At 39.4% G+C, this 12,986-nt stretch overlaps 1 protein-coding gene across 1 annotated transcript; it reads right to left on the bottom strand.

Moving 5' to 3' along the window:
- Positions 1–10,615: 10,615 nt before the first annotated feature.
- On the bottom strand, positions 10,616–12,714 carry CCL20 (C-C motif chemokine ligand 20). Its single transcript, XM_074592019.1, has 4 exons — positions 12,154–12,714; positions 11,794–11,908; positions 10,942–11,019; positions 10,616–10,643 (listed from the first exon to the last, which is right to left on the bottom strand). Exons 1-4 carry the CDS (start codon positions 12,233–12,235, stop codon positions 10,616–10,618), a joined length of 303 nt encoding a protein of 100 aa, XP_074448120.1. The 5' UTR covers positions 12,236–12,714.
- Between the last annotated feature and the right edge of the window lie 272 nt (positions 12,715–12,986).

The following is a 12,986-nucleotide window of genomic DNA, read 5'->3' as shown; positions in this document are numbered from 1 at the left end:
TATATGAAAAGAGACGACCAACATGGAATCATTAAAAGATTAGTATTATTAATAGAACCCAAAATTTGAGTGGAGCTTTATGCAGAAATGACTGTAGAGCATCAACAGGGGGAAGCAGTGAACACATTTTCATTTAGCAAATCTCATAGCCCACACTGTTGACAATGGGTCAACAGAAGACAGTCCCAGTCAGTGTTTAACAAAACATGACTTTTCCGAAAACACCCATATGGCTCCCTGCAGCTTCACTTTGAAGACAGTCCTTTGGTTTTTGAAAGCCAGGAAGTAAAATACAATGGCCAATTCCAGATTTACTCTGGGACATGACTGGGGGACAAAGTGGTCTCTGGGTTTTTCATTCCTATTTGTTTGGTTTAATCTTTTGTCTTATTTGTACATGGAAAGTCTTGAGACAGATAAGAAATACTTGTATTGGAAACAAAGAATCCGAACAGCTTTCCAACTGAATTGACTTATGTGGAAAAATAGCTTTTTGAACAACCTCTAATCTTGGTGGTCTCCAATTTCTTAACAGCCTTTTGTATTCGTTTAACATAATGTGTATCCACCCAGGTTATAATTTCTGAATATAAACATTTTTCTGTTCTTTTAACTTAGGTGATGTTACCAATGAACATGGCATAGGCACTGCTTCCTACATTAACACCTTCTTTGTTCTTCATAAACACACATTCATGCAGACTTTCTGGTGCCGTCAGTGTTACTTAATGCCAACTAGAAGTGCTACATTTAATTTTTTTAGTCAAATTTAAAAGCTTGATACTTCTCTAAAGCATAAATGAGTATCTGCAGTTCCAATATAACTTACATAGTAAACATCTCTTCAATTCTATACTTCAGGGTTGTATTTGCATCATTGAATCAATTATTGTGATATTCTTGAGCAATCATTTTTTCAATCATTTTGCATATCATATGCCAACAAGCTTTTTTTTGTGTTTGCTTTTCATGAGACACAGAAAGGGCAAGTGCAGACCAGTCTAAGCGGAGGAGAGGGAAATGGAACGGCTGCAGAGCTCCATGACGTCAGTACCCGATGGTTCGGCACATTCTCTCCTCACTTTCTTGCTGTAAGTCTCCATCTGCACATGCACACCTCACAGCTTGTCATCAATAGCGACACTGGAAAATGATATGTCAAATCAGGCCTCAACTCTCGCCTCCTTTCCTTGCTTCTGTAGCAGAAGATTCAGGAGCAGTGGAGTCAGAAATAAATCCCTCTTAGCTCTGGGCCTGCTATCCAGACTGTCCCAAGGAGGCACTGGCATAATGACATTGTTTGCTCTGTTCCTATATAGTAACTGGAAAAAATTGGTGACCACCTGAGCAGGGGACAAAGAGCTTACACCGTGCTGAGATGAAGTTTTCCCCAGAGTGCCACCCAGAACAGGCCTGTCTGCAAAATAAATATATTGTAACTAACAGTATGTCTTTCTGACAAAACAGAACCAGAGTTGTAGCACAGGTGGGATTACCCAAGGAGACTTTAGGCAACAAAGATAAAAGCTGTAGTGAGGGAGTGAAGGGAAGGACTTAAACACAGCTAATTCCTTGAGGACTCATCGAGCAGGTACCCTGATGATGCATCAGACTGAGCTGAAATCTGTACCACTAAACCTTGACTGTTAAGCAGAAATTTAACTCTTTTTAAAGTTCAGTGAAATGGGCAACTAGTATATACTTTTAGAAGGAAAAATTTTAGGCTACTGGGGCAATATCATTGCCCTGATACTTTTCAGCATCCAAAGACTGCCCACAGCCTTTAAGCTATGAAAGGCCAACTTCAAAGAATCTGCATACACACCGTAGAAAGTTCAAAAATATCTACACTGGAAATAAAAATTAAATGCTGAGACATACAGCCAGGATCTCTAGCAATTTTTATCTCTGGATGAGATAATCAGGTTTTATGTACAGTATCAATGTTATCAGCCTGGAAAGATAACTTATACATCAGTTGTGCCCTCTGCATTTTTCTTATGTCAGCAGTTTGCAGGAGTGGCAGAAAGTTAAGATACTATAAACCTCACTATCATTCAATATTCAGAAGCCTTTGAAAGGCTGCAATGTCGACTTATTTAGAGTGCTGGAGACAATTGTGTTGGACACTACAAAGCAAAATTAATACAGTTACAATGAAGAGCTTCCTTTTGAGAGCTCTGGGTTCTTCCTACCAACACAGGTCTGAAATCTCTCTTTTCTTGAGCCAAAGTACTGTCCTGAGAAGAATAACAAGAAGAAAGTGTTTCTGACTCAAACACACTCTTGCTTGCAGAGAAGAGTGGGGTTTAGGCTTCCTGATTTAAAGTTGTATCATGACCCACTTGTTCTGAAGTAGGTCAGTCTGTGGTATGCTGAACTAAATCAGAAAGGCCAGCCCAAGAGTAGTCTGAGCTAAGGGAAAGATGTAGAAAGCCACTTCCTATTTTCTGCTATGTTAGTAATGGGTGCAGCAAATTTTTACTAAGGGGAGATTTTGCATGTTGTCCTTTCTCGCATGCTGTCCTTTCTCATAATTGTCAGGTCTCTCAGTTGCAGAAGGACTGTGCTCAGATATTTCCTTGTTTCTGCTTAGTGAATTAAATGGTTTTTCAAGGTTGTTTGCTTCTGGTGTAGATAACCTGCTTCCTCTTGCCCAAACAGACACCGCTATGCACACACACTTCTCTGTGCATTGTTAGAGCATCTTCTCACTTCTGCTCTGTTATTTCCAATACTAATCATGACACCACAGCCATCAAAAATGTTAAAACTATTTTACTTGTATAAAGAACATGATCTAGTGGGAGTTTGCTGTTTGCTAGGTAAGAGCTATTCTGGGAGAAAGAGCTGACAGTGTGTTACAGAACAAAGTGCTCTCTTTCCCAAAGATTGTTTTTCATCTTTGCATGGCTGTTTTCATCCATTTAAAGCTATCTTGAATAAAGAAAAAAAATTAGTAGTTGCTATTTGCCTAGAAATTGTGTCGTCTACAGGTTTCTGTTCACATGAATAGATGCATGTGTTGTTTACCTACAGTGAGATAATAACAAGTACTGGAAAAGAACAGTAGTTCTCTTCTTTGCTCTTTTCTTCCATTTCTGACAGACTGCTTACATATCCCATGCAGCCAGGTAAATTCCGTACATTTTTACATGTTTCAGTCAAATTTTCACTTAGCTGAAAAAAGGTTTTCCTTGCTGTCTGCTTTTTAAGGGAGCGCCTTTCCTCTTAACCTTGTCAAGCTGATGGGTAGACCTGATGACAAGAAAAAAAAAAACTCAAAGCAAAAAAACACCAATAAAATTTATTTATCTTACCCTCTCTGAGAAGAACTCAGAAATGCCTTTAATCGTGCTTTCCATGGTCTAGACTGGAGGGGGCTGAATACCTTTTGGTTAGGGAGAGCTCTGTATCATCCAGTCAAGACGGCAAAGCTGACGGTATCGGGTAATTACGCAAGTATTCTGTGGTCACATTGTCTGAGCTGCAAGATGAAAGCCAGCGAGTTATCCGGATGCACCTAGTGAGGAAAATAGAGGAGCACTTCTACATATACCTAACACAAAATTGAGACAAACCACTTTGAGTCAGGAGAAAGCAGAAAGCTCCTGACGAATAACAGGATTTCTAGTAAGTCTACAGTAGAATTGGAAAACATAAGTAGTGAAAGCCGCTTTGTTTTAGAAAACACAGCTTCCTTAAAGCGTATGCATCTCACCATTGTTTTTAATAATAATAAAAAAAGTCAAAATAACTCATTTGTGCTTCTATATTTCATTTTTATAATGACAAAATTCATTAAGCATTTCACATAAACCATCATGTTTTCTACATATCTATATGCCTTCACTAAGTGTGGTAGTACTATTGTATTGCCTCCGTGTTTCTTGTATTCAGAGTTTCTTTACCATCATTTTGATGTACTTCATATGGATATGCAAAACAATATATGCGTGTATCATTCATTCATTGTAATTAGCATTAATACAGCACTAGCCACTTTCAAAATTCATAAAATGTTTTGGCCTACTCTTGTGGCAATCTGGAGGATGCTATAGAGTGAGCAGCTCTTTGAGATTTGCAGTATCTCAGATATCTTTGGGATTTGCATTGTCTCTGAAAGATATTTTGACCATTTGTTCCTAGTAATAACAATATGAAACATTCAGATGCCCACTGGAACACATAATCCTAATTTTCAACCAGGTCTAGTAAATGTACATTTGAAAAAAGAAGTCACTGTAGTAAGACTTATAGCTAAAATATTATTTTTCAGATATGCATGACAAACTTTTACATGAGCATTTTGATTTGTATTCCTTAAGTACAGCTATATATCAAAGCTTATTCATACATGAGGTACTGCCACATTTGAATGAACAGTTGAAGTCACCACACTGACCACTCTACAGCTCTGATTTATCTGCCACATTAAGCCTATCATTCTCAAATTCCCATTTGCCTGCTTTGTAAGTTTATAGTGTTCTCACTAGCTTTGTACCTGACCAATGATGCTGCAAGGATATTAAACTACTAGTTTAATCTTGACACCATAATTGACAATTTCACTGAAAACTGGACCACTTACTTGAATCCGTTTCCACTGACACAACTCTAATTAGATGGCTTGATCGGTCAGTGCATAGCCCCTTGCTATCCTTCCAACCCAGGTCTGTAGCTTCTTACAGATTTGTAATATTTCTGTGCTTGGTACCTGATGATGCTATCGACTGTCACCTCAATATTTGTTATATGAATTCATGGTAGAGTTTATCCCCTTGCAAGCCATGTTCCTTCAAGAACAATCTATGTTTTCATTAAATTTTATCATCCAGAAGACATAGGAGGAGTCTAGTACAATTTTGTTGTACTAGACCATCCTACGCGTAAATGTGTTGCCTTGGCTTATGGGCACATGGCCAGAAGAGAAGACAGTTACAATTTGCATCACAAATATAGCTATAGTTTGACACAGAAATAAGAAATACTTTTTGGTCTTTCGTACACGGCTTCACTAATCATGGTACCCCAATTGCACTAATTCAGTGTTCCTTCTTTCCTACGTTGCTTTATGCTGTAGGTGTCTATTGAATGGATCCTGTCATTCAGGCTTTCTCAGCAGGGAACCCAACTGCTGGGCCACACCATTCCTATTTCCAGAAGCTGGTTTTTCTCTCTCTCCCTCATTCTTACTGTAAGCGTGACTTTCCAAATGAGATATTCTTCACAGGCTGAGAAACCCCCCCAACTAACAAAAAAGCGTATCTGATACCTTATTACAACTATCTAGGTGTGTCTTCTCATTCACTGTGGCACAGGAAACAGTTAATGTTAGCCCTTAAGCAAGCTAAATCTCCTCTGAAGCCGGTGGGCCATTACATCCATCTCCAGTAGCAAAGAAATGAAGGAGAAAAACTATAAAACAAACAGATAGAAAGAACATATACACCTTCAGACTCAACTAGAACTGCAATTTTTTTCACTGAGAAAGTGTCTCAAGATCATAATTTCTGGTGACTGAAAGTAACATTCACTGCAGGAAACACAACAATAACCTTCCCTTTAAATTTCACTACTACAGCTGCTACTCAAAAACATGAGTCCATTATCAAAACATTGTAACAACTAGCTTAGATGTGAAAAGCTGTTGAGATGTTCCTCTTCATCTTTTATTTTCCAAGGCTTTCTCCGTAACTTTGAGGGCTAGAGAAGCCTAGACTTTTAGGTAAATCAAGTTACTCCAGGAGGTGGAGTATTGTGAAAAATCTACTACACTGGAACGCATGGGATCCAATGGTCATATGAACAGATTTAACCAAGAGATTAGGTTTGTAAATTAATACATGTAGGAATTATTGATATATTTAATGAACCTTAGTGATTGCATCTGACACGTTCCTTGGACACCTCTCCAATAGTAAGAGTATTAACCATTGGGAAGGAACCAAATTTAATAGAACCTGAGATATGACTTCTATCCACAGAACAGATAACCATACAAAGTCAACTCCCACTTACATCAGTCACCTCTTCCGAGAGTAGGGTAGCTCTTTCTCCTTGGATTTTCATATCCCTTTGCTGGAACCGTTAGTCTAGGAAAATCTGCGGTGTGCAATCCTTCTTTTCCTCCCGTTTACATGTGCAGCTGTGTGGCCCTGATGGTAGGTAAAATCCCTCTAGTACAGGACATGCATGGTGAGTGTGCCCAGCACAATTCTGTATATGGACACTATATAGAGAATATCTGGTTTTTCAGGGGATCTCAACCCAGGCTATCGATTGTCTCCTTGATACAGAGGGTGTAAAAAAAAATAAAATTAATAGAGGTTTCAATTTAAAGTTAGAGAGTAGCAAAATTTCAGGAACACAGGAAAGTAGATGCAGATGCATACGAGTAAAATTGTTACTTTATTTTGGGGGTATAACTGAAGTCATATAAGCAAAACTATAGAAATACCATTGTAAATTTAATAATAACAATTAACAGTAGTATTTTAGTCTCTACTTTTCCTGTGACATATTTGCTTTTTAAGCATACAGTATTCTGAATTTCATCTGATGCTTTATATTAAATATGTATTTGTGATTGCATAATCTTTGAATAATTCCATAAATTCAAGGAAGCTAAAAGACTATTAAACAAGTGCCTGGCTTTATTTACAGTAGTAGCTACGTAAGCAATACACTACGCTTAATATATAATAGCAGCCACAGCACGATATCAATTGTATATCGTATTTAAATGTTCTAATGCCAGCAACTCTTGGTGAGCTTTGACGGGAAGCTGTCTGCAACTGATAATGTAGAAGGAACAAACAGCAATTTGAAAACCTTTAACAGAGTTCGGGATGCAACACTGGATGGTTAAGGCTGACACCTCCCAGAACAGAGCAACCACAAGATCATAGGAACATAGATTATAATTTTCCATTTCTGTACAGTCATACAACTATAATCACTTTGTAAACATAACACACACAATGCACTGGTTTTAGTCTGAAGATTAAAAACTTGTGATTCATATTTTGGCAATGGATGTTGCCTGTAGCCTGGTATTTGCACTAGGACTGCCAGGGCGTGACACAGCTGAGCTCAGTGTACAGAAGGCTTAATCAAGTGACAGTGTCACAAGCCTAAAGCCCTCCTTGGTTCACAAATTCCCCATTCTCTTCTCAACAAAATCACAGCTGAACGATACATCCAGTTCTTGAGTAGAGTTCAGCTACATGCGGGCTTGGTGGTACTGGTAATCAAAAACAACTGACCAATTATCAACACCCATATGACAGATCTAAAAGTGTCATTGTCACTAAGTACACCCAGTAATGCTTGGTTTTCACATATACTTGAAAACATGTATGCTGCAGGCTAAGAAGGGCCTTCGCCCATTTGTCTCTTGGTTTTGCACATGCTTTACAACCCCTCTTGGTGTGGAAGGTGGAAAAAACAACAGCTGAGGAACAAAAAACAGTCTTCAACTGATAGTTAGGAGCTACTATCAACTCAACAGTAATTCAACAAATAACTTGTTAATATTTGCCCAGCAGATGAGATGTGGCAGGTTTTATATTTTAATAGCAAAATTAAATCAGCAGAAGGTTTGCTATTCCTTACAAAAATCACTGTCTGTGCAATGCTGTTATTTTTATTATCAACATCTCTCCTACCTTTCATTAACACCTGCTGATTTTTAAACATACAGTGTGCAGTGGCAGATAAAAATGCATTCTAAGAGCCATTCCTCATTGTATACCTTTTTCTATGTAGATAATTCCATAGGACTGTACACAGATATGAGAAAGTATAGTATTTAAACATATTTTCCCACTAGCCAAGAACAGATCCAAATCCAGAACTGGAACAGAACCAGATCCATGCATCAGGCAATACTAACCAATATGGGTCATGCTACTGAATTTGTTTAAACTGGTAACTTATACAATAGCATTTTTTTCCACAGACTTCTACTGACAGCTCTCACACCTGTTATCCAAATGATATCCAAGCTCTAATAAAAAGCCTCATTGGCATTTTGGAAGAAAAAACAGTTTGTTTTTTTGAAAAATAATATATACAGGGAAGGAAAAGGTCCCGAGATGACTGTCTAGCACTGCACATTAAATTGTTCAACAAAATTATACATGCTGAATTAGGATCTCAGGGTCAAAGATATAAAAAAAAAAAGAAACTTACCTACACAAATGCAAAACAGCCCCACCAAAGTAATCAAGATTAAGCTTTTCCTAGAAATGCTCATGATTTTACGAGCTGTCAGAACTTTTAACTGGCCTCTTAAGGTTACTTACTCACAAAAATGGGCCTCAAGTCCGATTATTTTGGAGAAACAGCACTCGCTTATAATACCTGCCTGTATCCTCGGGAATGTGTGGAGGGACATGCTATTTTTATGTGGAATTTCCTATCAGTAACATAACAACCTTATCAATCTATGCTATTGAGCATAGAAAAAAAAAATTCAAATTACTTTTTTTTCTTCCAGTGAGGTTTGTTATAAAAAAAGAAAAAATATTAAATTAGAATGAAAGAGGAACAACAAAAAAAAAATCGCACAAGTCATAGCTCTGTGGATAAAGCATCCAGGTTTTTGTGGTGATGGAGCCATGGCTGACAAGAGGAAGGATGAGTTACAGAAGCAATACGAAACTTTTAACAGGCCCAAGCTGGGAGTGCAAAGAGCCACCCACAGAATTTTTCATATTGATCTTCACTTTCTTATTTTGCTCACTCGCTTTGAATTTGCCAGCGTGGACTCCATGTTTTTCTGCACTGAGTTTCTGCACCATAGCTGTGGTTCCTACCGTCTCCACCAATGCCTACGTATTCCCAGGGTTGGCTTGGGGAACCTCACCTTCTGATGTTTTTAACATGAATCCATTCATTGTGTCTATACCGTTTTGTTGGTGCCAGATTTAGCCTGCAAGCTCTTTGACCCCAAACAGGAGCCCAGACCACTGCTGGCTAGTATGAGGCAGAGCTCTGAAGTTTGGCCCAGAAGCTATGGGAATCCCCAGGGAACATGCTGGGTAATTACTCCTCCCTGGGAGGCCAACAGCTTCTTACATGATATCATTAATATCAGGAACGTGGATTCCACCTGCTGGAAATTAAAACAAATTAATCCTGCTTCTTCAGAGCCTTACCCACAGAGAATTGCCAATTCCCAGATTTGCAGAGCCACAAGGAGATTGCTTAAGTTCTAGCAAGTTTTGAAACCAGAAGATAACCGCCTTACACTCATGAACATGATTTAGAAAACTCAACACCTCTCAGCTCCTCTCTCAAGGACACCAAAATTGCTTTACATTTAAGTTAAATTAAAAATAATGCTTCTATCTCTATGTCTAAAAGGTACCAAAACCCAAGATGTAGATTTATCTGCAAGACTCTGGTGCCAACAATGAGAGGACTACACTTGCACAGCCTACTTGGTCACATCCCTGAAGTGTGTGTGGGCCATATAATAGTACCTAAAAAGCTGAGCAGCCTTCCCCATTCAACCTGCACCCATGATCCTACAACTCCACGAGGTCCCATTACTTTTATCAGGCATCATTTGTACTTTAGTAGTGTCTGCAGACCTCCATCAACCAGATCCTGCATCAGACAAATCTCGTTATGCTAGAAGTCATCATATACTATAGGAAATGCATAAAGGGGAGGAAAGCACTGCAAATTTCCCCTCTAGCGATAGCCCTTTAAGTTGAGAGCAAACTATGTTACCATAATCATAATCCTTCTCAGTGGATGAGCTAGAAGCTTGCCCTGTAACAATATGCGTAAGGTTTCTCCTGAACAAATAGAGAAACTGGTAAGAGAAATTCTCTCAAGTCTGATAAAGATGAAATTGAGCAAAGAAAAGGTCTTCATGTTAAGTAAGCAAAAGCTTCTTATATAGCTGCTGTCTGGGGGAGACAAAGGAATTATATCCTACGGAGTTCATAGCTACACATACAGCAAGCAAAGTGAGCAAGGTGGAAAGTGGCTTTAAGAGGTGCGAATAATTGTTCAAGCTGGAGGCTCATAAGCAAAGGAGTTCATTTCAGGGGGAAGTCACCTTTTTCAACTAAAAAAATAAATACATAACACAGAGTGCAGATTTTAACATTTATTTTTTTTTTAAACTCCAATTTCCATTTTTTCTACAAGCAGACTTTGTTTAACAATAGTTCAAGATTATAATGCTAACTACAGTTAAAAGGAAACATTTTGGCACAAGACATTCCAAAGAAGTAACAAAAAAAGCAGAATAAATAACCCGTTTTACATATGCTGAACAACAAAAAAAAAAAAGAAATAAACTTAATAAAATTCACACTGTGTACAACAGCTTAAGGTAGTCCTTACTAAATAATACTCACATCATATTAGTAACATACGAGTATTAGTAAAAATAGAAACTTTAACAAAGTGCTTAATTCAAGCAAAACAGTGATGCAATATGAATCAACTCCAGAAGTCCGACGGTTCCAAAGAAGCCAGAGACAGTGGTGAGTAAGCACACAACAGTGTACAGGACGACAATCTCAACCAAGAGGTTGAACCCAGTGGTTCTTCAGCCACGTCCATGTTCAGTTCCCTGCTGGAAACCGTATCACATTGACATCCTCTTGAGCTTATGGCTGTTAAAAGAATGAGACAACACACTTAAATAATGACCTCAGCCATAAGTCAATTATAAGGTTCTCTCTCCAAGATGTAGCGCCTCCTGAGAGAATAGCTCAGGTAGAAAAAGGGACACATGACATGACTGTCCCCATCAGACTCTAAAAAGGAGCAGCCATCTCTGACAGGAGATGGAAAGACAAATGTGTTCAGCATTGCCACATCAGAAGTGGTATTCAGGGGATGTAAGAAATGGGCTTTCATACATGCTCTGTTTTCATCAGCCTAGTAGTATTTAGATTTTTAAATGCCTACCTCAGGAAAAGAAGATGCTTCTTCACCCAGCCTTCCTTAGGATTTACACAGGCGTTCAGTCCACTGTAGGTGTGGAAACTGGAAAATAAATAATGATAAAGAGATCAGTAAATCATTAGAAATCCCTGCCAGTAAATACTATGAAGAGGCATTTGGTCAAAAACATGCAATTTAGTTACTCTATATAATAAACAATAGCAACCACTTTTGTAAATGCCAGTTGGATATGGGATGCTCCACAAGCCCTCCAATACTGTATGAACAAAAAGAGATACCTAATGAAATTAAAATGTAATAGCTTCTTCAGTCTCAGGGATCATTTTTTGCACCATAAAGTTGTATTCAATTTATTGGAACTATTGAGGCAAAGAGCTTTGCTGGATGCCAGAAATAATTTGTGAGACTAAGGAGAATAGTTGCTGTTAAGTTAAGGTGACAGATCAACATCTAAGAGGGCTAAAATCTCATGGGGAAAAAAAACTTCTGATCTCTATGAGTTAAGAGAACTCATCACTTATGTATCTGTTTACAGGTTTTGGCCAGGGAAGGCCCTGTGTCGGCTAGCGTGGCCCTCAGCTGGAGACAAAGCATGTCTTTGCACAGTGATTGCTAAACAGTCAGATTTATTGTTTACATTGTATGGCTGTCCTATGAGATAGTAGTCCCTATCAACTAGAGACGATGTATTTTGTTTACAGGTATCATATACCATTTATTCAGTTAATTTAATGTTTTGAAAAAGCAAGGAAAAAAATCATGCTTATAGTGTTCAAATCATTGCTTCTGCCCAAACAGTTATCTTAAGGTTAATACATGTCAGAAAAAACTAGTATCTTCTGAAAAGTAACTTACATGATCGCATGGATATCGCAGACTTCACTGGAGAGCTGTTCAGTATAACCCTTCAGCGCCCACCGAGGCAAACGGACTTTGGTGTAAGACAGGCAGCAATCCTGGTTGCTTTGTGCTGGAATGAAGGAAAATGACCAGGTAAATAAAACCCGTTTGGACCTCACTGCCGTGCTGCCTAGGGTACTCTCTGTTCAGCCCCCTGACTATCCAGCTCCAGAAGAGGAGGATTAGGCAGCATACTGTGCTGAAATAATTCCCTTCCACCTCTCCCTCGTCCTGCTGCCAGCCATGAGCATGCACACCCCAGCGTGGCAGGCACCGAGAACCGCTTCCTGGGGCCAGACACCCGAGCTCACTCACCATCAGAGGTGCCGCACAGGAGCAGCGCCAGGAGCCCCAACAGGGAAACCAGGACCAAGCTCTTGCTGCTAAAGCCAGCCATTTCCACTCTTTCCACTTCACAGCAGCTGTGCTCCTGGGAGTGCTGGGCTGCTGCCGGTTTGTCCTGCCAGCCTTGCTGCACCTCCACCTGCTTATAAAGGGGTGGCGGGAGCCATGGGAATTCACACGAGGGCGGGTTCCACTGTCATCAGCGGGTTTCCCCATGGCAAATTCCATCATGCCCGATGCGGCCCCAAGCACACCTTCCTGGTGCTATAACCAGAGATAACAGCGTGCTGGGGAAATTTTTTTTTTTTTTTCTTTAAGTAGGTTAGGAGATTCAGCCCAAAAGAAGAGGAAATAAAAGGCTGTGAGGTAATGGTTCTGTGGGTGAAGCATGTATATTTTTAGGGGTAGGAGTGTGGGTTGTGAAATGAGGAGAGTAAAGTGTAGGTAACTCTCAGTTACCTACAGAAACTGTGTATCTGCTGTGCTCTAGTCTAATAAGCCCAATTTGGGGGCAGAAGGAGATGGGCCTAACCCAGACATTCATTTCAGTATGGTACACTCAGAGGAGCTGGGTAAACGATACCAAAGCACTACATTAGTCTTTACTGGTTGGCCAACACACTAACATCAGGCTTTCCAGATTACTGCTTTCTGAGCTCCAGACTGTAGTACTGGTGGGGCCACGTGGGCAACATTGACTATTCATGGAAATGGGTTTCTTTTACCATATATTCACTGCCATTACTTTCATAGAACAGTCAGACTTGGAAGGCACCTTGAAGACCACCTAGTTCCACTCCCCT

The sequence above is a fragment of the Larus michahellis genome, chromosome 6, assembly GCF_964199755.1.
Source record: "Larus michahellis chromosome 6, bLarMic1.1, whole genome shotgun sequence".
NCBI classification, from domain to species: Eukaryota; Metazoa; Chordata; class Aves; order Charadriiformes; family Laridae; genus Larus; species Larus michahellis.
This window is presented reverse-complemented; position numbering and strand designations above follow the sequence as displayed.